At 41.2% G+C, this 26,907-nt stretch overlaps 1 protein-coding gene across 6 annotated transcripts in view; it reads left to right on the top strand.

The window, feature by feature from the left end:
- Positions 1-26,907, top strand: part of pcdh7 (protocadherin 7) — a 130,191-nt gene that overhangs the window by 37,374 nt on the left and 65,910 nt on the right. For 2 of the 6 annotated variants that reach the window (XM_023346338.1, XM_023346341.1), the window contains exon 2: positions 24,585-24,804. The exons of 2 other annotated variants lie outside the window; for them this stretch is intronic. In XM_023346338.1, the coding sequence (XP_023202106.1) occupies positions 24,585-24,804 (220 nt within the window). The remainder of the gene's footprint in view (positions 1-24,584; positions 24,805-26,907) is intronic. 2 more of the 6 variants (XM_023346339.1, XM_023346342.1) reach the window with 1 other exon arrangement.

Raw genomic sequence — 26,907 nt, forward strand, 5'->3', positions numbered from 1 at the left:
ATTCAAGATCCCCCGACCAGGTTGATGTGGATAAATGTCCCTATCACCGCTAAGCGTAAGCCACTACTCATCTCTTATTTTAGACTCCGCCAGTGACAAAAATGGCCATTCCTCAAATGGTATTAAATTTGCTTCTCATGTACTTGTAGTTTTTCATCATTTCTCGTCACAGAAGGTGAACTCTCCACACTCCTCTTCCCTCTGAAGCGTATTTCCTCCCAGTCGCTGGCCTGTGTGACCATGGGGAAGGCTCATAGCTCACCCATTGGGTGCCGTCCAACGGATTTGATCTCCTGGTCTGGCCTCAGCCATCTGTGTCTCTTGGCGTTGCAATGAGAGAAAACCGCCCGCTGGCCTTTCCCTCCAATCCTCTGCCCCAGTCCTTGTGCTGGTGCATGAGCACTGGACAGCAGTAATTTGACAAGAGCTGTTCAGTACAGAGCTCTGTCTCAGTTCATGCTTGTGTAACCTTGTTGAAAACCGAACAAAATAATAAATATCTATGTAGTGATGGAGAATGAGCTGGGCACAAACAACCAGCGTTTTGCTGTCTCTCTGCTCAGTTGGGATAAAGAAACATACTACTTATCCGCTCTGCTAATCTCTTTAGACAAACGTCCAATCCCCCAAAAGGATAATACTCGTTGCAAGTCCAACCAGTGCACTGCATTATCAAACGTGATTGTTTACAGACCCGTTTTACTTAGGTTTGATAAATCCATTGTTGTTCAATTTTTGGTTTCTAATAGCTGGATCTTTATTTTGAACTTTTTTTTTCAGAAAATGGAAATATTAGATGTTAGATTTGAGTAATATAAAAAGTCATGGCTCGTTGAGAGGACAAACGTTTTATGATACATCATATCCGCAAGCAGATGGTTAGCTAATGGTAGCATGACCTAAAGACTTGAAATAGTCTATATGTCACAACATAAGAATTACAGGCAGCCTACATATATCTACAAAATCTAATGCTATGAGAAGAAATGTTATAAAGTGGAGCTATTTTTGAACACATCGGGTGTGTTCAACCCATCAAACAGCTTTTGATGGGTTGTTAAAATTTGGGTGGCTTTTCGCAACATTTAGTTGGTTTACAGAAAGTGTTCATAGGGCAATTTTATCAAAATCGTTGTCATTGTGTGGCAGAAAAGTAAAGAAAATACTTACATTTTAATAAAATGCTGTGTCCTTGCACTCACTTTATTGCTTCATTCATTTTGAAATGCTTACATCTGTCGACTTCATCAATGAATAACGGAGGTTAAGAAGGTGTCACTATATAGTATGTACTGTAAAACTGTAATTCAAGTGAAACTCCATGATGTAATTTTGCATCACAAAATAACACAAGCCTTGATGTATTCCAAGAATTAAAAGTCATTTGCAGTCTCAATGGGATCTGGTTCTGGTCAGTATATAAGTATATATGTAAGTATATATATTGGCAACCCTTTGTGAGATGCCTTTATGCTTACCTATTTTTTGCTGATTGCCTAGAGTCTGGTCTATTGCCCCAATTGTTTTGTTAATTGTAATAAAGAAAGTAGAAATAAATTGTCTTTATTTATATACTGATATATTTAGGTACATGCATGCAAAAAAATTGTAAATGCATAAATATTTTGCTATAATAACCCACATAATGCAAGATTACACAAAGCAGATGGTTAGCAAATCTTAGCTTGACCTAAAGACTTGGGGAAAAAAACTAGCTTAGCTGTCCTCCACATTAACAGTCCCATCATCTATTTGACCTGCACAAAGTATATTTATGGATTATGTTTCCATTTTCATGCTAGCACAGTAGAGGTGGGGACTAGTGAGGTGGTCCTTCATTCCAATATAGCAATTTAAAAAAATCTACTTTCAAGGTAAACAAGAATATTACATAGTACATCAAGTGTTACTGAAAAAAAAATGGCTATTACTACAATAATATTCTAAACAATAATAATTTATTCATAAAGGAATACCAACTAATAGGGCTGTAACATTAGATTTCAAAGCATTTAAAATATATTTTTAGCTCTATGTGGTTAAAGGACCTTAGTAAATTATATGTAAAGACGGGTGATTATTTAGAGAAAAAAAAAGCTATTATAAAGTATGACAAGTTATGTCCTAATACATGTATGGGTGAGAAATGAATGTAGAGGTTGAATGAAATGACAGCAGGTAATCTGGGGTCTAACTGGTGAATGGCCAAACTGACCATGAGCTAAATAAATGTGTTTCAATTCATTACAAACTTTTCCTCTTTTAAATTAATGGTCTCAAATATGATCCCCACAAGCCTATAAATTTACAGTGTTGCTACCACTTGTAGAGGTGAAAAAATTATCACCACGATTGGGAAGTCTTTAAACTTACTGGTTTACCTTAGGGAAAGTGTGTGTGCGTGTGTTTGTGTAGTTTTTTTGCTCTAAATCCCACAGCGAGTACCTTCCCATAATAATGATGCTATTAAACCCTGCGCTTAAGCTGACTTTGCTTTTCTTTTTGCTTGCTCTTTACATCCCCTCCATTCCATCTCTGTCTTACTGTTTATTCGCACAATTTCTGAACACTCAGTTAAGACCCCCACACCAGCAAACATGCCTCCCACCCCACCACCCTGCATTTTTCCACCCCCCACCCCCTTGCATTATTAGTGCATATGGCTCTCTCTTGGCTCTGCAGAAGCCATTAGCTGAGATTAGCAGCAGAAGAGCCAGACTTCTCCCTCTGTCCTTCCTCTCTCATTCTCTCACTATTTTTTTTTCTTTCAGACTAGCTATAGCCGCCACGCTTGCTGAATGATTACCATCCATTATAAAGCTTCATTGTGCTGACAGAGGCAACTTCAGACGATAGCTCTGGTTATAAAGAAAAAGGTGGGGAGAGAGTGAGACACTTATAATCTTTAAACACACTTCCTGTAAGTGTAATGTGTGTGTGCCCAGGGAAAGAGGGGGAAAATAGGGTGTAGGGTAGGAATGATTGGCCTTTAGCTCAAAGAGGTAGTCAGAAAAGGAAAGGGAGCGTTAGAGGAGAGCAGCCTTGAATGCTAAAGAAATGCTGGATTTTGACACTGATTGGTTATTGCTAACTGCAGCTTCCCCTGAGGTTTGATCGAAGCCTCAGTGATGCAAGCGTCCTCGCACACCACAGGGAGGGTTGTTAACCTTTTCCGTGTGGCACAGTGCCCCATTCACCCTCGCTCGCTTCCCCCGCTGTGATGTCTCAGCTGAAACGCATCCCCACTCCCACAAGTTGCACTTTTAGTTGCAGGGGCCGCACACGACGTTGCACATGCAGTGAAAAGTGCAACATTCATAGAGTTAATGTAGAACACACACACACACACAAATACATTTTAAATTCAGCAAAAAGGTAATTGTAACAGAAGCAATGTCCCACTGGGGCTGACTTGGGTTGTTAGAGAGATTGAAAACGACAGTGAGAAGAATTTTGTGGCTTGGCCAGAACCCGACATGGATGGAATATTAATAATTCCCCCCTTATTTTACAACCCCTCTATCCTCTTTGTCACAACTTCCCCCTTGTATAAAAGCTGGGGATGCTGCCTGTTGACAGCACTTTTTTGCCCCCACTAGTCGTACTGTGAATAATATGCATATTGATTTCCTGTGATATTCAGAACTGTTGTCAAGGGCTAGAAACATTTTATTTTATCGTTTTTGCTAAGTTTTGTTTTAAATCATATAAACGAGTTGGCCCTTTATGAAAAGCATAATAGAATACACTCAGAATCTCACCCCCCTATCCCCAAAAATATTTTTGGTCCAACTTCACTAGCTACATCCAGGTCTGATTACTGATTATGTCCTATTACATAGAATTTATAAAAATACTCAAATAAGTAGAGCCTCTCTGACAACATGAAGTAGGCTTAAAGATCTCAAAGATCAGCACAAGCTTCCCAATCTCAGTAGATAATGATGTTTTGCTTGATAAAAGAGTTGGGTATCAAAATACTGAAAATATGAAAAGTTAAATGTGTAGTGTTTGCTGTAGAGAATAAAATTAATTATAAAATGTATATATTTGTATTTTCCCAGTCAAGCTGTCATTACACAGTCAAAACTCTATAGACACAAACATTGCATTCTGCTTGAAAAGTATCCATTTTAATTAGGCTATCGCTAAGCAACCCAGATCACGTTAAAATTCAGTGATAGTCCCATTTAACTAGCGTTGTAAATTTCCGATTAGCAATAAAATCTGCAGTTTATCCCGGTTTGTATTGAAAACCTCATTGCCTCTTTTGGATTTTGGGTCCAAGTTTGCATTTTGCACCCGAGAAAGACAAAAAGCCGGAGATTGAAATCGAACCTATTCTGGTTCTGTGTGTGCGACTGGTGTTGTGTGTTTAAGTATCTCCACCCGTGTGCTCATATAAAAGGCGACAGGTTATTTCTACCTTTTACACCACCCTCCCCATTGGAAAGCATGAACTTCCTACATTCTCACCCAAGCATTAGCACTTCTGTGATTGCATCCGCCTCAGCTGCACTCTCGATCTCTTCCACAACCCCCCCTCCCCCTACAGGGGCATCACTCTCAATCACATTTATCTCTTGGATCTCTCTCCCTCCCCACATCTACCCCCACCCCCCTTTTTTTGAGTCTGTGCTTTACTTGTAATCTATTTTCTCTCCTTTTCACTCTCTTTCTGTTGCCAATGCCCCTTCTATCTCTTCTACTTCTCCCTTAATCTCTCTCCACACCACCATGCTATTCTCTTTTTGTTTTCCATCTCCCTCCCCAGCACCCCCCTACTCTCTATCTCTCTGTCTTCTTGCCTGTGTTTCTCACCAGTCAATAATGAAAATTGCTTGCTACCTTGAATGGATTATGGGTGTGCGTAGGGGCCTTAGGTAGTTTGTTTGAAGGCGCAGAGGTGTCAAATGAAAAGGCCCGGGTCATTTTCTACCTGCCACAGGCCTTCTGCTCCCCATCACACACTCACACACTCTGGCGAAAAGACACACGCTGGAAATAAACACTCTCATTCACAAACACACAGCTGATCAATGACAATGAATCAAGCATTACCACTCCTGTCTCTGCACTCAGATGTACCTTTCCTCCCTTTCACCGTCTCTCTCTGTCTCTCTCCCCCCACCGTCTCCCGTCATGTATTATGAATACTGCCTAATTGCACGGCCCAGAATTCCTCACACGGGCTGGCACATTTACTTGTTTGCTTTGTATCTCTTTGCCTTCCTCTTGTTTGCTAAATCCTTCTGTGATAAGCTTGTTTACTCCCCAGTTCTGGCTTGTCGAGATCAAACAACGAGCAGATTGAACTAGAAGAGCAAGCGCCTGATGGTCAGTTCTCTGGTTTATGCATGCAAAAGGGGTAGGATGAAGAAGACATGTAGGTGCTGTGCATTCGATTCAAAGCATTTCTGATCATTTTTACTTTCCTCCTGTGTTTGTTTTCTCTTGGTTTTTTTTTATCCCTTCTTCCTTCTCGTAGCATATAGTCCTGCAAGCCGTGACTGATGAAGAGTCGCGTTCCGAATCTTCATCAGTCTCTGATTGACAGCGGTTGTATGTCTGTTATTGGAAACCAAGTTGCGTGGAGCTTTCCATGTTGTCTCTTTCATCGGCAATGTGTGAAGTGGCTGCATTGGTTTGACAAATATGCTATGAAGCGGACACGGGGAGAGAGCGAGACACTTCTGATGTTCTGTCAGCCGCTGAGGGCCCCCGATGTGACTGTGTTTAATTTTTTTAATTTTGTTTTCTCTTGTGGGGAAGCGTGCTTGTGTGCCGGTATGTGTGGTCTCCTCCAAGAACTAAGTACCTGAATTGTTTGGTTTGTCACTGCATCCTTGTTGAATTGAGAAACCTCTCTTCCATAAAGTCTGGATTTTTGGATTCCAAAAATTAATAGTTGTAGATTGGGCAGATTGCCCCACCAGAGTTATGGATTTCTACATCTTCTCCAAAGACTCTCAAGCTAATCAATCCCTAATTATTTTATTAATTAATTTGAGGTTTTATGAAGGTGAGTTGATTTTGCTGGATTTGTTTTATGTGTACGAGAGTAGACACTCATACATGACACTTAAACTTTTGTCACTTTGCATTGCTCTATCTAAATCTCATCTAAAATTCCAGTAACAGGTTTTGATACTTGTGGTAAAAGGTGAAAAGGTACAGAAATACTTTTGTAAAGCTCCATACGTATCACCGCTTTCCTCTTCCTCATACATCATTGAATCTGCTCCGGCATCTTCAAAGCAAAAATGTAAAAAAAAATAAAAGAATCCTCTTAAAGAAAAGTAGTCGCGCTTTCTGACGAGACGAGCTTTGGGGCTGAGATTTCACAGCTACTAATAAGCATTCAGCCTCCTCCCCTCTTCTGCCTCTTGGTGACTTGGCTGCTAATGTGTGACTGACAAGCCTCAGCTTTCGTTGATTGGGCCACTTTTGCAGGTTGGCTAAGCACGTAGATGATGGACACATTTGGGCTGCATGTGCGCACATGATGTAGCCCGAGTCGAGACATGCTCAGATCAAAGCTTTCGCCTCACGTCGGCGGCGCTTCGCATTTTGATACCACCTTGGCCGGTCTGCATTACATCTCCACTAACAGAGTGGATTTTTCCCCTTCCCCTGTTATGGCCTTGGTTTGGATAGTGGTAGCGGGGGAACTCTGTTTTTTTTTGTTTTTTTTTTTGCCAGATTGCTAGACTCGTTCTCTTAAATTAGCCCAGCAGGGACTTTTGGTTGCCAGAATGATTTTCATCTTTGGTCAAATTTTTACCTTAATTCAAAACCATACCTCGTTATCATCCCCTTTTCATATTTCTTGTCCAGCGATCGATCAGAAAACATTTACTCAAAGCTGGCTGTAAGTAAATAAGTAAGCAAAACTTTATATTTATAAAGCACCCCATGAAATATAAATTCATGTGGTGCTTCACAAGCGTCAACACTTCATAAAAATAGGGATCATCTCAAAATCGGGCAGACTGACGAGTGACAAAGCTCAGATTCTCATTTAGTTATTTTGACCTACATCGAAGACTATTGAAAATGGGAAGAGAGTTTAGCATAGAGTGGGTGGGTGGGGGGGAGAGAAGGATAGAAAAGCACAATAATGTTTTTTTCTCTATTTATATAAACTCATTTTGGTTACCTTTAAGCAGATAAAGGCCTTGCGATGTTTGCAAATCCATTTCAAAGCCTCTGTGGTTGCTCTCACAACAAACACTTCATCGATCTCAAATCTTTTCAGGCCCTTCGCCTGAATAACCCAACAATCAGAGGAGGTAGGAGTCTCTTCCACACTAGCTGACATTTTAGGCCACATTCATATTGTCTTTAAGTCAATGTCCTTTCTTTAAGCCTCCCTTGTCTTGTGAGGTATAGACAGCGGGTCAATCAGAGCGCTTGCCTTGGTTAATCCAGTTTTATACCGTATCTAGGATTAACCCACAGAAGCTGGAATGACCCTAAGACCCGCGCGGCACACACTTAATGAGACTGCCCAGATGTCTTACAATCAGTGATAGGAGAACCAACAAAAACAAAAGCCTGCTCATGCAAAATTATTTATAGAACAATTGCACCATGACGAACTAGTCAGCTGGACCAGTTTAATTTCAGTCTCTGTATACTTCAGAGACATTTTGTCTCTGAAATACATAATGTACAGTGATAGTGGAAATAAAACTGTGGAGAAAAAGGAAAATTATACATTTAATATACATTATCTATAAGCAAAAGTGTTGCAAGCACTTGTTTGTCTTTTTGCATGTGTCTTGACCATCTTTGCATATCTACAGTCTGGAATGTTGCAACATTTTTCTTAAAAACAAATAGAAACCTCAAGGCTCAGTCAGACTGGATGGAGAGTGTCTATAAACAACTTCCATGTCCTACAAGCTCTCAGTTAGACAAAGATCTGAACTTGGACTAGGATATTCTCATGTCTGATGTGATTTGATCTAAACCATTCCATTGTAGCACAGGCAGTATGTGTAAGTATCCATAGAGCATAAAGTTCTGTTGCAGATTCAAGATTTGTGTGACTTCTAAAAGGCTTTCTTTCAGTTCTGGTGTATATTTATCTCCATCTGTCTTCTTATAAACTCTAATCAGCTTCCATGTTTGTGCTGAAGAAACACATTCTACATTCATCTCATGAACCAAGGTTGGACACCATTGTGAAAAAGATTCTGTCTCCAGCAATTGATTTTTTTTCACTTAACTGTAAAAGGTTTTTTATTTTAATTTGGCTGATTTTTACTGCTTTCTTCTGAAATTTGGACTTTTTTCACGCACATTTTTGTCACCTTGCCACACATCTTTCCCCTGCTCTCTTTGCGAGTTTATGAATTCTGTTAAACAGACTCTTGATATATTCTCAAATTATCCACAACTTGTGTGATTCGATTTGAAAATCCGCACCAAGAACAAGACAAATGTGAGGAGGAGGAATTAAGGCAATTAGTTGTTTGACATTCTAACTGACATTGCTCTAAACGTGAGTGACACATGTGAAATTCCTCACTAGATTAAATAATAACCTGATCCTAGAAGTCAATAGAGATTGTATTCACTGGAAGGAACTGTTGCAGAATGATGGAGATACTGAAAGGCTTTGCAACTCAAAGCGCCTTCAGGTTGACGGGGTCATGGAAAGGAATGTGGGAATGAAATAGAACTCATTAGCGAAGAGCGGGAGCCATGACAGGGACCTTTATTCTTGAGCGTGTGCTTTCGCATGTCAGAGCAAAGTAACGGAAACGTTCCTCCAAGGTCTCCCAAGAGAGAAAAAAACCCCAAAAAACTGTAACACGGAACGCACCACCCACCCTATCTTTGGATTTACGAGCCGACAAGCCATTTGTCTTTCTCTACCTTGTTAGTATTACACCTCGGCTCGAAAGCATTGAGATAAGCAGAGCGAGCGACGTGAGAATTAGAGAGTGGATTGAGTGTGATGGATGACTTGGTGGGTAATATTCCTGACAGATGGATGAGAAATGAAAAGTTGTTGGTGCTGAAAAAACAAACGCACGATTGGTGATGATCACATCTGGATGGGCTGATACCTGGCTGTAGCAATAGGGGGAACAAAAAAAAGAAAAAGAAAGTGACAACTTCTTGACAACAGCTTGACAAGTTTTGCAAAAGGATATCGCCTGCATTGTTATGGAGGACCAAGAACGTTCGGTTTATACGTGTTTATCTTACAGTGTATGACAAGCATCATTAGCTGCTATACCATGAGTGTGACACTGCCAAAGTGCCAAGGAGAGTCAGCGAGAGAATCACTGGGAGAGACGCAGTCCCCACACACCCTGATGTCATCGAACGCACCCTTCTGCAGAGCATGTCAGTGGGGAGAATAACTGCAGGGTCTGTGCACGTGCGGGGCCGATCAAAGTTTTTGCCTGATCGCAATTATGTCTGCAGACTGTGATTAGAACTGTCGGAATCGTTACCAATCACTTAAATGTGAAACAGCTGGGTGGAAGACAAATGTCACATTTCCATTAGGATTTTTTCTGCAATTTTCATTTCTCGTCTTTTGAGATTTAACTGCATGTTTTTTACCTCATCATGTGCTATGAGCCTGCGGTGGAGGAACGCTTAGACTGAGATGCCACACTTCCAGCATCCAGCCAGCATTTATCTGAAAGCTCTTTCTAACAAATATAACTGCCTTCATTTGATCTATGGATATGACTGCATAGTACTTACACAGTCCAGAGCACTCTGGAATTTGATTGCATTTTTTTCAAGACTGGATAAGGAAAAGGAAAAAATACATTGATTTGATTGAAAAAGTCATATTTAAGGACACAATTGTTATCTTGAACATTCTATTTCTGTTGTCTAAAAGGCCACATAAAAAAGCTATGGTAGGCCAGATTTGGCCCACAGGCCTTGAAATTGACAAGAACTGAAACATTCAAGTGTGAAGAAATCAAAAATGAACTCATCCTCTTTCACAGAACTCTATTTACTTTATAGAAGTACTTCTGAATACCTCCAATGTCAGAATAAATACACTAGCGGTTGTTGTTAGAGAACCATGGCGTAGGATAATCTTTTAAAAACCTAACCTTCAAAATTTATATTTATTCATTGGGGCGAAAAAAATCTACTGGAAGAAATAATCAATTTCTAACTTAATCACCTGTGTTTTAATTAGTTGTCCCATTAATAATTTAAGCAAACAAATCAATTCACTTAAGCATTATGATGCATACTTGACACTTTAAAATTGGTGTTTGTAGGAACTTTCACTTAGTAATTCTTGAGCTCAAGATTTTCTAATTTAACAAGGAGGTGCAGGGGTATTTGCTTCTCCTCTAAATGGGAAATATGAGAGAACTTACCATTCAGAATGGCAGATGTTTGCTGATCTGCATAGACCTGAAAAGTGCCAGAAGAAAAATCCAAATGATTAAGTCTTAAATATATTTATCTGAACTGGACAGAAGCACAATAAAACAAATCTCCAAAGTTTTTGTTTTTTTTCTTTAGAGTTGCTGAAATGATGCGACTTCCGTGAAAATATATGTGTTTCATTGCTTTTTAAACACTTTAGTAGGGGTCCCAATAATTGTGGAATTCACTGGAATACTATTGAGGTGCAACTTACACCTGCCATTTAGGTTTTGGCCGAAAGAGAGGGCTCGATCACAAGAAGTAAAGCAAAGAAGGGATGCAAATGGCAAAGTAAACACACAGGGAATGACATACTCCATTGCCTTCTAAATAACTACCCTTCCAATGCATCAAATTCATAATAACACAGTCTGCAGAAAAAAAAATACACCAAATTTCCCTCTTAGCATAATAATGCAGGCCAGGGAGCTGTCTATAGAGAAGAAGTGATTATTGTTTTAAGTTTGAGCTGAATACCAACATCCCCCTTTTCCTCCACACCCTCATGACCTCTACCTCTTAATTTACACCAGGGGTTAAATTACCCAGCCTGTTGAGGGGCATCATTATTTCAGCATGGTGCTGAGCTTGCTAGGCAGCTACCAGTTGGCTTCTGCTTTGTATGGCAGTGAATGAGGGGGGGTGGAAGGGTAGAAAACCTGTTCTGCAGGAACAGGGTATACAGAGAGAGCGGATGGGTTTGGAAAGAACCCAGTTTGAGGCAAATCCTGGGCATTGTTCTTAGATCAAAGAGAAAGAGAGAGAGAGAAAAAACGGCAATGCAACAGAAGCTCAAATTAAATGGATGTTTTGTCTCTTTGTGTGACAGCCTCAGCTCTGGCCTTGAGTTCTGATGTCAGGTTTTTTCAAACGGTTGTGGCTGAATGAGAATGGAGGGCAGTAAAAAAGAGAGGGAGTGGGGAAAAAAAGACAGAGAAGGAGGAATGCATCTCTCCTCTGTTGTCTAGAAAATCAACAAGTATGCAAAGCAAGCGCAATCTCAAATGGACATTTTGGACATATCGCTAACCCGACCGCACGCTGGCCGAGCGATCCGACATTGCGGATCCGCTGACGGATGGAACACGTGATGCGCAGCGACCATTCTTAGCGCCTGTCACTATTATATGTCATGGCCGTGTCACTTTGAATCAATAGCCATCTCCGAGTATCACCCCCGCACGCATACACACCCACCCATCACACAAACTCACTGCTCCCACCCACACCACCCCCTTTATGGTCTTCATGAGCAAAAAGCTTCAGCAGACAGTGTGTAGGGGTGTATGAGTTCAGTCTTGCATATCCACACAGCAGATATCTTTCCCGTCGTTAGCTTAGGTTACCTCAATAGCAGCCATTCATTCTCTGTTCCACCTCAAAGCTCACCGTCCGCTCGTTTCTGCCTGCCTCTTGATTAGAAGTAGAAGAAGGATGAGGAGGGAGCTTGGGGAGTAGGGAGGGGGGTCATGCATACAGTTAGGTGCTTTCACCTGCAGCATGAAAAGGTGGGGTGGGAGGAGAGGAGGCTGAGTAATTTCAACTGAACTCAGGATCTCTTCCATCTGCTACCCCCACCCCTATGCACCGCCTCGACTCTCCCACCTACCACACTCCTTCATCTTCAGCCTTCGCTGGCTATCTCGCTGACGATTCTTTTTATTCCTTGGATACCAGCTGCCGGTAAGGTGATAGGTGAAACACACACATGCACACACACACTTAGGTTGATGGGTATTGAATGCAAGGGGGGTTGCGGGATGGGGGAGTCGGTACATTGGTACCAAGCTTGCCGGAGAGCAGGCACAGGTGTTCAGTAATCATACCTGTTTGACCTTTCTGCAGCCTTTGAATGGTAAAAAACCAGATATTTTCTGCTTTCTCCCTGTTTACCTGATGCCTTAACAAAGAGCTTCATTGTTGGCAGTCTCCTGTAACTTGACCAGATTTTTTTTTCTTTCCTCTCTCTGTTTTCGTTGACAGAGTTGAACAGCTTGCAGCTTGGCGAGGGCAAAGCTGAGCTAAGTTTTCTTAGCTTCTTCTTTAGAGTGTGTTTTTTTTCTATATTGTTGAAGCCATACTTGATTACACTGGAACTCCACAATGTTTCTGTCCAAAATGAAGTCTGTCTCTATCTAGTTGCAGTGTCAGTTTGCGACTTTATCAGGTAAAGCAAGAGTAGCTATGTTAATGACTCCAGGACATGACGTTGTGTCTTAAAGTGATGTATTGATGATGGACAGAGTCAAATGCAGCATTGGTTGCACTTTTGCCTTGTAGCAAGAGAGTCCTGGGTTTGAATTTGTCTATGGTCTTTCTGTATATTCTCTCCATCTGTGCGTGGGTTCCCTCCAGGTACTCTGGCTTCCTCCTCCAGCCCTTTTTAAATCACCCTTAGGAGTGAGTGTTTGCATGCATGGTTGTCAGTCCTGTGTGTTTCTGTGTTGGCCTGTTATGGACTGGAAATCTGTCAAGAACCTGACTCACCCAATGACTGTTGGCTATAACAGCTTACTGTTAGCCACTAATAATACTGAAGTTGGTGTCTGCTTGGGAGTCCATCATCTCAGGCAACTGTTTGCTGCTAATAACAATAATAAAGTTATGCTCTTCGTTAGTTTCCTATCTGCGGTTAAGCATTAGCCACTAATGACTCTGAAGTGTCTGTTCTGGAGCTTGTTCATCGTTTTTGTGTCTTCAGTTAAAGGCTTCTTCGGATCTGCTTCAACATAGACCAGTAAATAAGATGGCTGAAGCCATCACTTTAGTTCCAGTTACTACATTTAATTTTACTTAGGGATCAATTATACCGGTTTAAACTGTAATTGTGTCATCTTATTTACCTTTAATTCAAGTTTTAAAATATGAAAGGTGAACTGGATTATTTTACAAACAGAAATCTGTAAGCACCACATAAAAAAAAAGAAAAAAAAACATGCGTAATGAGCACTACCTGCATCCCGCTAGACCATGCTTAGTGTAGGATAGGACAGCATTTCATCACAATTCAGAAATTAGATTATTCCCTCTGTTTTGATCAGTTGCAGGTAGGGTTGGGGTTCAACTAGGGCCCCATCCATGGTGCCGCTATCTCTGCACAGTACTCCTCCTTAATAATCTTGACTGTGTTTTGGCTTTTATGTTGCCAACAGAACATATTTCATGCTGGCATTCCACAACTCCCCGAAACTAATGTCAAAATTCCCTCTACTAAAACAAAAATCCATTAAAAAAATCTGCTCAGTCTACAACCGGGTAATGAACTCTGATAAAGCTGCAGACGAAACCACTTGTTTTTTTTTTCTTTCTTTCTTTTTTTCTTTTCTCCAGTCACTGGGAATAGTGTCATGGAAGGCAAAAATGTGAAAAGAGCAGCCAGACTCTTAACTAAGTGCACTTAAAGAAGTGCCTCGGAGGAGAGGACTATTTTACATGTGGATTAGTGTGCATATCGCAGTCATCAGACGGTTGATACGAGGCCTTGAAAGACTGATATTCTGTCTTTTATGCCTACTGAGACACGGGGAGCCTTATCCTTTTCTCCTATCTTCCATAACACACTCCTCAAACACACATACGCTGATCTGGTCTCCGTCGAAACTGCTGAGATGAGGAAGATCGGATTCTAAGATGCTAGTGCAAGCCTGTGTCTCTTCCTGTAAAGTAGATCATATGCCTTTCAAAACACATGCAAATATCGGAGAAGGCACATGTCGATATGTAAAGCACACTACACCTAAGTGAGCCCATGCACCCTGCACGAAGCCCCTCTAGTGTCACAGTTAAAAATTGGACTGGAAAATAACACTGCAAACTGAAAAAAGAAGAGGGCCGCCACCTTTTTCTACTTTCCCCATTAATATTTTTTGTTGTGTTTTCCACTTTGCTCCCCCCCTGGCGGGAAGAATAACACCCGGGGATTGTCTGGGCACGAGCCGAACACACATAAATTTCAATATTAATTTGGCTGGCACCTCGGCAGCCTCCCCGAGTCTCCTAATCTCCCACCGCATATCTTCATTATCTGAAAGTGTGCTTTCATCTTAATTCCATTTTCATCCATCAAACGTCGGGGAGGTTTGACCTTGCGTGATCCCGACAGAGATAGCGAGTTAGCAGGAGAGTGGGCGAGAGCGGCAGAGACCAAGATAGGGAGGCAAAGTGGAGGAGGAGGGTTGTTGGGGGGGAGGGGGGGAAGAGAGAAGATAAGGGGGCAGGGTTGAGAAGATGAATGAGGATGGAGGAAAAGGGGGACATGACAGGAAGGGCATGTGTGTGAGTCTGAAGCCATTTCGGTTTTTGATAATCCTTATGTTGCAGCAGCAGAGTTTACTGTAGCGACTCCACATATCTGCTTCAATTCCCTTTTCCTATCCGCTTGCTTGTTATTCATTCCTCCCCTTCACTCTCCTTGGGCTCTTCCCTCCCTTCTTCATCCTCTCCCTTTGCCACGTCAGTTTATTTATCCCGACATTAGGGTTTAATTACTCATTTGTAGTAATTGTTTCCATAATTGTTGGAATCATAATTGTTCTATGCTGCTGTTGTCGTGAACAGGTGGTGGATGGGACCTGTATGGGAATGTGTGCGTGTGTGTGATATGATCAGCATCAGCTCGGTCCTAATTTGATCCAGACAAAGCCGCGCCACCTGGCGGGACTGTCCTCAAGAAATGAGGCGAGTGTTTCTGAGAGAACGCTCGAGGACGCGCCGAAACAGACGTGGGAGCTCGAGATGCACGCCACTTATCCCACATGAAGGATACATGCCTGCATGATCATACTCAAACAGAACGCCTCATTAGTGGATAAGCTGGATATGCTCTCTAACCTCTGCCAGTCTTTCCCTTTGTGCTCTCTTTTTTGCCTGTTTGGATGGCAGCCCTGATCCCCTAAATGCAGGTTATCTGTCATCAGCGACTCAGGATGGTAAATAAAGAATCATTTATCAGCCCTATTAAAGCCTCTACAATGTTTCAGCTTCCCTTCTTTATCTTCGGATTTTTCTTTCCTTATCCCTCTCTCCGCAGTCTGTCTCATGCCTTTTGATCATATCAACACAGATTTCCCCCCCCCCCTTTCCTTCTGCGGTAACATTCATTTCATAAGATATAGCAATCAGAGGCTTTAAAAACATCTTCCGCCTGTGCCTCCGTGGGACAGGTAGAAGAAAGTCAAGTGAGCCGCAGTCGATGCTGCTGCTGCTGATGTCTTACGTCCTTAACAATGAACGCTCGGCTCTGGCATTCGGCCGCTTTGTTGATGCTGTGTCATGTTCTGTGCTGACACCCTGACCTGTGTCACAACAAGCTAACGTTAGCGGCAGCCCCTAGGCTGGGCAGAAAGCTGACAGTAGTAGACTGACAGTTTTGAACAACACTTCCATGCAGTTCTAGATCTAATTGTGCAACTTGTTAACTAGCTCGCCTGCCAGGACTAGGAAATCAAAGCTAATGACACTGTTAGTTAAAAAACAAAAAAGACTTCTTTTCTAGGTGCAGCGATTTTACAGCGTATAACTGATATTATTTAAAAATCAATAACTTTTTGCACATGTTTAAGCTTATTGTGGATATCTTTTATTTATGTAAAGTCATTATTATATACTGGATTAAATATATGTATAAGCTCCATTTTGATATTGATTATTTTACCAGCTTTTTCTAGCCATCAACAAGCATCTGTTGTTATTTTTATGGCTTATTTGATCTGCACTACATTTCTAAAGTATCCTCTTGTCTGCCTTCAGATGCAATTGCGTAGTGACATTAAGTCCATCTTACGACAGCTTCAACTCTTCTGAGAAGGATTTCCACATGGTTTTGGAGTATGTATATTGGACTTTTTGACCATTTTTTCCCCAGCGGTCCTCTTGTGAGGTCAGACACTGATGTTGGATGAAAAGCCTTGCTCTTAGTCTTTGCTTTAATTCTTTTCAATGGTTTTTTGTTTTTGAAGTCAGAACTTTGTGCAGGCCAGTCAAGATGATCCCAAAACTCGACTGCTTGAACTGTCCAACATGTTTTGTTTTGCTTAGTTTCACTGGAACCAGGAAGCTAAGCACTGCTCCTGATAAAACTGCCAAACCCAGACTTGTCCATTGGCTTGTCAGAGGGGCATGATTCCATACTCCAGAGAACACTTCTATTGTGTCTGCTTTTACATGTATGCATTTGATGGCCTGGTTTTGGGGATTCAAGGACTTGGAAACCCAAAACAAGTTCACCCTTAATGACGGTCATCTTCGTGTTGCGTGTTTCTAACTGTCTGACCAAAACTGCACACACTTTTAATGTGTCTTTCTCACAAGTCAATGAGAAACACTTACACACTCAGGTCAGGAATTGAAGAAGAGAAAAAAAAACACTGCAAAAAAAAGGAAAGAAAAAGGAAATGCGATCACAGGATTTGCAGGCTGGCACTATGTAAGCAACACCAGGGTTCGGAGTTTGGTTGACACTCATTCCCTGGTGCATGCCAGCGCTTGTGTCAGCAGGAGAGGCTCTAAAGTGGAGACACTGGAGACGCTCCTATCCATTCCCAATCAGAGAACGTAACATAAGTCATGAATAAGTGTGTGTGGGGGGTAACGGGGGAGGGGTGTTGTTGCTGTGAATTTACCACAGCATAAAATGACCATGCTACATATTTAGCTGATGTTGACAAGACTGCCTCCATGAAACATGAAGCTTTCATTCTGCGTACTTCATCACGGCCCGCTATCAGTTCCAACACGCCCATTTTACAATGACTGTGTTCTTGAAGAACTACAGAGGGGGTTACTTGTCAGTTTGAAGCTAAACCACTGCCACTCTTAGCTAATGCCCCCTCTACATATCTTGGTCCCCACTTCATAAATATAAGATAAGAAAAAAAAAAAAAACAACAAAAGCTCTTCTGCTTTCAGAATAGGTCAGGGACTGGGTTAAGCTTCTGTCAATGTTCAAACACATCCCAGCAGAATAGTATCTCTGTTACACCAGTGGCCTAATCCACCACTTGAAGAGCAATTAAAAGTTTTGCCTTGACTTTAAAAAAGTAAGCATGTGTGATCTTTTTTCTTCTTCTTCTTCTTTTCCTGCGGGCCTGTTTTTTAGCTCCATTCATGGGTTGAATGCTAATAGGAAAGTGCTATGGGTGGCTCTCTTCCAAAGACATCACTAAAAACATGGAGAAGCAAAAGACAACAGGAAAGTTGACAAAGTAAGAAAATGTAACTCTGAAAGGAAGTTTTCTAGCAGCATCTATGAGGAGAATTTTTGTTTTGTCTAGTAACAGCTTCCTTTTAAGGCAAAACGGTGAAATCATCATATGGTTTGTGTTTAGGATTTGCCTCTCGTTAGCCTAGCCCCTCTGAAACATATGCATGTATCCAACTGTTTCTCCTGCCAAACATGCCAATAAAGGGTCGATACGACTGAAGAAAAGCAGTGGAGAAGCACTGAAGGACATTCAATTGATCTGTGTTCTGTCAGTCCATAAAACCACCACATGGTAAAATGGAAGGGTAAGATCGACAAGGGAGTGCTAATAGTATCATCAACTCTGACAGATGGCGTGTTACCCATCACGATTGTCATTAAAGTATTTTTAAAGGTGCTTAAAAATTATACTATCTGGCTCAGTGCCAGTCTTTATCGCATGACCTCGCACCTCACTGACATAATTTCAATTGAGAGTATGGCAATCAGGTTTACCAATCCTTCTGTCTCTGTTCCAGTTATTGTGTAAACTGTTACTTTGATGAGCAGTCACTCTGCAAGGCTGAAAGCACTTTTGAAACTGAGCAGACAAGGACGAGACCAAAGACAGTCATTTCAGATTTTTTTTCCCCAGTTTTTGTTCTTTTTCTTTCGTTTCTCCTGGAGTCTCTCGGTATGTTGTTCCTGTTTCCCCTCATTATGGTGTCAGGTTCCAGCTTAGGGAGGAACGACCTACGAGGAATGTTGCACAGAGGAGTTGAAGGTTGAAGAAAAACGGGGAACATTAAGACGTGCACCGGAGCTTGACAGGGCCAAAGCTACTGGCCGGGCTAAAACACGATACCTGAGACTTAGCTGGCAGTTCCCCCTAACAAAGCTAAAGTAAGCTCCTCCACTGACAATCTCTCAACTTACCAAACCAAACATAAAAAAAAATCTCAGTGGTCATGCTAAGAGTTTCCAGGGCACCTGAGAGGCCATCTACAAAGCCTCCCAAGAGTATATAGTTCTTGAACATTACTACATTTGATCAAGTTTTAACCATAAATATATAATTTCAAAAGGACGTTATGTGTTAGACCAAGATAACTCACCATTGTAATATGAAAATGGATGCCAGCATTGTGCTGTGGGATTGTTTACTATTGATATTGGTAGGTAAGCTGCTCAGAGGTTATGGAACTAAAAGAAAATCTTTAAATGGGTAAAAAAGACTTGAAAAAAGACTTGGGATGCAATACAACCACGGGGCCTAAATTTATATTTTGTGGGAATCTGTGGCAAGTATTGAAAGCTTGTGCTCATAGAACCTCTCCATAAGTGAATGTAATTGATAAGTTTTTATTTTACTTCACAATTATTCAATATTTTTGTCTGTCAAATCAAATTCCAGTGAAGTGCGTATAATGTTGTCTTGGTAAGAAGGCATAGAAAATCCAGCCGTTACACTCGTTTTGTGGCTGCTGAGGGTCCACAAGAATCAACATTCTGTTCTGTAACACCCTAATTTACTACAGCTGGGCAGAACCCAAATCGAACTTGAATCCACCTTGATCAGATTCCAATTGATTAACCATCAGTTCAGCCTGAGGGCATTTGTCTCATTTATCACTTCAGTAACAATATATCTCAATATCTTTTGCAACTCCCAGCCCTGGAATTGCACCAAGTTTCTCTTGCACTTAAACAGGCAAAAGCAATTAGATTGAGCCAATTTAAGATCCCTGCAAGTATGTTGTTTTTGTATGTCATGGTTATTTGGCTCTCTCTCACTGTGTCTCAGGTGGTGTATCAGGTCACCGCCTGGTTGCCCATTAAAAATGAAACACGGGTTCTTAATTACCGACTGGCACTTTTGGCAATCATGCCGGCACTCGTGTGTCGCTGCCCTCCGTCACTCTCTCCATCTCTCTTTGGCTCCCCTCGTTTTCAATTGGCCTCTTTATCTCCTGGTCTATCTTGCTTGCTCAAGCTCCCCTCCTCCGCATCCCTTCATTTCTCTGGGTTGACTGCAATAACACACTGGACCTGCAGTTTATGTTTGCTCCTCTTGCCCCAAGTCCAACCCAGCCACAATTACTTCCTGTGGTTCACGGTAGTGGGTCACCGCCATCTGCCAAAGGTATTTACAGCTGAAATTACACACACAGTGTTTTCATACCAGTTCCATTATCCTTCATTTCATCCGGAGGGTTTGTTGAAGGTAGGCCTAATTATAAACCCATGCATCAAGTGAGAATGGATGACAGGCCGCCTAGTGCACAAACACAGTTACTTTAGCCCACAAACTCTTTTGTTGTATTGGGATTCTGCACAACATACACAATGTACCACATAACTGTAACGTGAACGGGTGAGATAAATAATTTTCAGCATTTTCTAGAGTTACAAATCTGAAAAGTACAGAAACACTTTGGAAAAGCAGCTTTCACTACAATTAGAGCTGAAAGTTGTTTAGCGTATGTATCTGCCAGCTTTTCACAAATAGATGTTGCCATTTTTCTCAATTTACTTTGCAAAATAACTCTGCCTCGGTTTGACTGGGTTAAGAGCATATGTGAACATCAATTTCCATTTTTTGCCACCGATTGTAAATTGTGAAAAGTTGTTCTTTTCAACAACCTCTCAACAGCTTTGCTTCTTATCATTTCAAAAATCCTTTTATTTACACGCCGTAAGCCTTACGGCGTAAGGGGATGTGTGTGAAGTTTCAATAAAAAGTCCTGTAGCTTCAGATTGTGCAAAACGGTATAAATGGTGTGGAAACTTTTGTAAAAGCACTGTACGGTAATGATGAGCAATGGCTGACGTGCTACAAGACATACTTGACCTCAAACATGTTGTGTAGACCAAATAATCATCATAACTAGCGTCATAAGGAGACAGAGTACTTTATGCGTGAGCGGTGCGTCAGCCTTTCAAGGTTCACCAGCAGATAAAAAAGAAGCTGTGGTTAAAAACAGATAGCTGCTGAAAGAGGACAAACATTTTGTTAGGACGGGAGGGAAATGAAAATTAAATCCAAGAGGTCATTCACTGTTGACACGACTGGCGCGGTGCTGTTTTTATTGGCTCCGGGTACCTGTGAGACAGGCAGCACATGTGTTTTGCCTCAAGCGTCCAGGAAATAGGCTGGTTCGAGATTCGGCCACAGCTCCCTGTAAACCTGTGGCTAGTTTACATTGTTCAGTTGTGATGAATTTGCCCAATCTCTCCTAGTCGTCACAGCTGGATGTCAGTCTGAGGGAAATTTCGTGACCCCAAAGAAGTGCTTTGGCATCTGGTAAACATAAAACGGCATGGTGCTTATAAGTAATGAAAGCCGTACATAAAAATAATGCTGGCTTGTCTATGAAAGGAAATGGCATCTGGTCCAGGTGAAAAAGTAAAAGTTCCCAAATTTGTGGCTATTTATTTTCAACAGAAATGTAATCAGATAGAGTCATGATGTTTCAGTTTGTCCAGATGTGCTTGTGTTTCGGTCTGTGTCTTTGCTTAAATGGCCGGCGTGTGAGCAGTGCAAAAACTTCTGGTGGGAAAAAGGACAGGAAACTTAAAATAGAAACCCACAAACTGCAAGAAGGACCATTATATGTTGAGTTGTCAGCAACTATGTGGAAAATAACACAATAATTGCTCATCAGTTAACCCAGTCTGTTAATCTTTGAACATCCTTAGGGCAGCTAAACTCCTGTTGCCAGGTCTCATTCTGCATGGCAGAATAAGATTTTTTTATGACTTCAGTGTGATACTTTCTAAATTGTCTTTTACCGTTAATATTCAAGAGAAAGACTGAAAGAATAAAATTGGTCATGACAACCTGACAGTTGCATGTGAATTCATAGGGCTTGCCAAGCAACATAATTTAGCCTTTTCCTTTATTTCTAATCTTAATTCCACATCCTCAGACATTCACATAAAATCGCAAATCGAAATAAAGTGTCTTTTTATGTTATTCCTTTATCTAAAAGAGCAAGAAGAGAAGGATCAAAGGTTGCTTTGCAGTTGATCGAGGCTGCAGATTCTAATCCAAAGCCTTTGGCAATCTCTGCGTGAACCCTATTTCTGGTCTGCAAACAAATTAGCTTTTTTTCCTCGCTTTTATTCTGCTCTCTCTTGCTCTCCCTCCGGAGAAAGCAAGTGAGGAAATTCAGGTGAATAAAATCTGTTTGTTCATTTCTTCTTTCTTCCCCCCATCTTGTCAGGTTCTTTTTCCTTTTTCCCAAACTCAATTTTCCCTCATTGTGCTCCACTTCAAGTACTTTTCTTTCATTGCAAGTTACTGGGAATTAAGGTGACATTTTTGAAATTTGTTTCATTAAAAAATGTTTTTTCCTATAAAACAAAGTCACTCAGATTGAATCTGGTCATAGAAAAATAAAATAAAATTCTGCTTGGACAAGCTGGAAGATTTGTTAGAACACACCTCACACTTAACAAATGTTTTGGAGAAATACAGTACAACCAAACAAAAACAAACAAAATGTTTCCGTGTCATCACAACTCTTTTTTTTTCAGTGTTATTACACCTATAGTGATCAGTTTTTCATACTGGCCTTCGCTTCTATTATACAACAAATGTTTGACTAGCCAAGTGAAATCTGCATGAATATTTATACCAATTCATTTGTCAAGTGTTGATTGTAATTACATGGAAACATGATTTATTGCCAAGATTGCCGTGTTAGCCAGCCAGCCAGCCAGAGAAACAGAACTGGGGAGAAATAGATAAATTAAAATTTTACACATACACATAGAGCGAAAAAAAGAAAGAAAAAAAAGACATTTCCCACTGGACTGAGGCAAAAAATCATTAACAAGCTCACAGAGTATTAGCTTAGCTGAGTACTTTTACAGTAAGTATCCCAAGGTGGTAAAAAAACCCCAAAACATCCAACCTTAGTCACATGTCAACAATTGATGTTCCTACATCTATTTATATTAACTACATGTAGAAGAAGACCGTGGTTTGATCTTTTCATACCAGCCTCCATGTCAGCATGCAAGTGGGAGCTCGCCATAGCAACAGCCGACTTATGACAGCTGAAGAGCATAGCATTTTAGCCTACCAGGCACATTAAATCTAACACAAGTAATAAAGAAAACACAGAAATGATGTTGGCTGAAATGGTTACAGAGGAAAGACAAAGTAGACATCAGTTCGGGAATGTCTTCTCGTCGTTCCTGTTTATATACGGCAAGCGTTTGCACCACAGAACAGCTATCTGCTACATGAAGTTGGAAAAATATCGAAGAACTTCCATGTGTCATGGCCTTCAAATGCTGGATGTCCGTGTACTTCTGTTTTTGGTTGATTCAGATCAGCTGCAACCACATGATCACATGTTGTTTATGTTGACAGCCAAGCTAGAGTTGGCACTGCAGGACAGCTAGGTCCCACAGGAAGCTAGAAAAGCTAGAAAAAACCTTGAGCTGCACCTGTGGGTCTACTTTTTCGTGGATAGTTCTTATGGGTCATTCTTTATATTTAGTTTGACAAGAAGAATACCTGGACAGGTAGGGTTTCTTGTGATTTGATCAGTTCTTAACAACTTTTTACCAACATTTACAGATCAATAGATGCCTTTATTGACATGCCTTTTCACCTTTTACCAATGTTTTCAGATCAGTTACACAGAAGACAATTGCGTCCTTTTCTGCCTTTTACCAATTAGAGTTCTCTCAAGGTGACTGAGCAACGTACTGTATGCCACCAGTGTTTTACTTGTGTGGCCACAACAGGGATATACTGCTTTCTGCCAGTTATATCATGAGATCTTTGGGTCAAACTTTATGTTTAAGGCCCCCTTTAACAGAGTCCCTTCAAACATACCTCTACCTGTAAAATCTAGTGAACGGCAAAGAAAACCTATCTACCGTGTTCCAATTTAAATTGCAATCACTTGAGGCTAACCGTTTCATCTTCTTCAGGTGAGCGAATTAAGGGAACAAATGTGCAATGGTGCTGGGGAGAGCATTTTTGAGTAATGAGCCTCTGCCCCATGTAATACTCTCATGATTGAACAAGGAAACACGGATGACAGTGGGAAGAGAAGGATTGTGAGCGGAAGGATCTGCGGTCCAGCAAGGTGCATGCACATTTGCGGCAGCAGAGACGAGCTCTGACAGTGTTTGTGTCTAATTAATGAATGGCAGTAACAATTTGTTATGCCATTTACTGTTATAATGACCAAACCGGTTCTTTCATTCCTCACTTCATGCTTATTCTCCAGCTATCATTCCTCCGTGCCATTGCCTTTGTGTTGCTTCTGACAGGGAATGAGCGACATAGGAAGAAAACTAAGCAGGTTGAGACAGTGAGAAACAGGCCTCGGTCTTGATGATATGCCGTTGGTGCCTAACAGCGGATGTTGTTCAGTAATGTGCTCAAGCAGACGGCATGTAATGACAGCTTGAACCTACCACTTACCTAGTTGAACTTTTTGTGTGGTAACGTGACAACAAGTGGCTCTGCCTGTTTGTATGAGTCCGGGGTTAGCCTTGTAGTTTCGCTTTCTGGTTTCCAATCAGGTCTTTCTTCTTACTTTCAGTGGGCAAATTAGTTTGATAAAAACACACAGATCATTAGCCTTCATGTCTTCTCGGTTGCCTAGGTTTGATGGCTTAGTTTTGGGGAAAAAAAAGTTTATTGCTAAGGTTTTTGGCTAAAAGTCAGCTGTTTTAGTCTATTCTTGTGGAAATCAGGACATTTGTTATTATTTTTAGGTCAGCTTATCTGTACTTTTAATCATTAATAGCCCCCCATTAAAATCTAGCCTATAAATTTTTGCGCCTCTTTTGACCCCTTTTTTTCCTAGATTCCTGGCATCCCCTCCTGAAAGCCCATGTCTGATTTTCAGCGGCCCCAACTCCCAAAAATCACATCTCACTAAAAAGACAAACACAGCTAAAACAGTCCCTTTTATAGTGACCCCCGGACGTTTGGTTTCTCTTGTAGCCGTTTCGTCGAGTGACCTTCTCGGTGGTGAGCCAGCCCCAGGACCCTCACCAGCAGGGATCGCTGCAGAGCTGCTACGACAGCGGCCTGGATGAATCCGAGACGCCCAGCAGCAAGAGTTCTTCGGGCCCCCGGCTGGGCGCCCTCCCCCTGCCCGAGGACAGCTACGAGAGGACAACGCCGGATGGCAGTGTCGGTGAGGCAGAGCACATGGAAAATGGTAGGGGCAAACACTGAAAGGAAGTTAAGAACCCGCTAAGTCATAGGAAGCACACACGCACATACTGGCTACTGGTTTCCCATAGGGCGTTGGATGGTAGTCAGCACTATAAAAAGACAGAAATGTCTCTAATTCACATTTATCGTTGCATCAGGTGAGGTGGGCTTTTTGGCGTTGGGATCTAGCAGCAGAGGACGTAGCAGATTTTTTTTTTCATTTTTCTTATTGAGAAACATCAGACTTGTCTGATCAAAGGAGCAACATAAGTCGTCCTGTATTAAACTAAACCCCTTTCTCGTCATTTTTGATCCTTTTATCCTATTGTAAATTATCCAGCACTGCATCATGAAGAATTTACAATTCCCATTTAAGTCCCTTTCTCATGTAGATGAGCTTTTCTATAAGATATCTCCATCTTGCCCTGCGTTCTTTAAGGGAAGCGGAAAAGGGGCACAGCAGGGAGCCAGAACTCATCTGGAATTGTTTAGAAGCTATACAGACAACTGGCACAATGATTCGCAATGCGCGTTTGGCTCGCAGCTCTTCTAAAAGCATTCAGTTTGCCCCAGTTGAGAGAAAGATATCCATAGATGCATATGTGTGTTCATATGTGTGTGTATGTGTGAGTGGTTGTGCAGTAAGCGATGAGGGTAATGGTCCCATTCATAGTGGAGGAGTCTGAGGCGACTCTTAACAAGGAGTAGCTGTCTTGAGAGTGCTAAGCCTAAGTGCAGAGGCTTTTCCACCAGAGCTTAGCGAGTGATATTCAAATGGCTTAAAGATTCATATCCTCCCTTGCAAAAGATTGAGATGTCACACTTGTAATGGCAGATCTGCGTGGTTGTCACAAGTCAAACATATTCTCAAGACCAAAAAAGATTGCTTTACCCTTAGGGAATAACTGAGTGACTTATTGGCCAGGAACTTGGAAGACACTGACCCTATGCTCAAGATTTGGCTTTGATGTGTACTTGTGGATGCTATTTATTTATTTGGGGGTTTATTTTTTAAGTGGTATGTAAAATTTCAAGTCTGCAGTAGGCTTGGAAATATGAAAAGCACTTTTCATTATAGCTGTCCTTTTAAGTGACTCAACTGAGACAGCCACTAACAGTGGTAAGACTGTCAGATTGCAACCATGATCAGCCTGTCAGTCAAATCCGCTCTCAGAATTAAAATAGCATAAACTGGAAAACAAACAGATCCAAAAATAGTATACTGTATACAGAGTAGGCTTGTACATTGTATATACAAAGCAAAATATAATGGCAGAAATATATCCTAAAGTTGAAGTTACAGCACCTTCCTAAAGTATTCACCCTTCTTGAATATTTATACATTTTGTCACACAACAACCATAAACCTCAGTGTGTTTTTTTTTTAGAATTTTAGGTGATAGGCCAACAAAAAAGCACCAGGTAATTGTAAAACCTTGCCTTAAACCATGTCAGATTTGGACTTCCACCTAAAGTTTTAGGTCTGGCAAAGCAACAATCAGTCCAGAGTCCTATGACAACCTTGAAGGAGATGCAAATAACCACAGCTCAGGTAGGATCTCTGTTGGCAAGACATTTGTTTGTCTTGCTCTACATAATACCATCAAGAATACCATCCCCATTGTGACACATGGTGGTGGTGGTGGTGGTGGTGGCAGCATCATGCCACAATTATTCTCTTCAGCTGGGTGGATTTCATGGGAAGTTGGATGGAGTCAAATACAAAGGAAAACAGGAAGAAAATCTGCAAGAGGAAGCAAAAGACTTGAGAATGGGCAAGAGGATAGTCTTGCAGTAACAACATCACACCCTAAATATACAGCTGGTAAAATAGTCCAGTCAAAGCTCAAACCTAAGTCTGAGATCTGGAGAATCTTCAAAGTTATGGATTAATTTGTGTTGGTTTGTTACACAAAATACACTGAAGTTCATAGTTGCATTGTGACACGTTGCGAGAAAGGTCAAAGGACAGGAATACTTTTGCAAGTGTCTGTATGTAATGGAAAAAAAAATCCCCACCATGTTTTGCTTTTGCTCACCAGACATGTACCACAATGTCATTTTCAAAATCTTTTGAGGGAAACAATGAAGAAGCAGATGAGATTTG

The sequence above is a fragment of the Xiphophorus maculatus genome, chromosome 14 (assembly GCF_002775205.1).
Source record: "Xiphophorus maculatus strain JP 163 A chromosome 14, X_maculatus-5.0-male, whole genome shotgun sequence".
Classification (NCBI taxonomy): domain Eukaryota; kingdom Metazoa; phylum Chordata; class Actinopteri; order Cyprinodontiformes; family Poeciliidae; genus Xiphophorus; species Xiphophorus maculatus.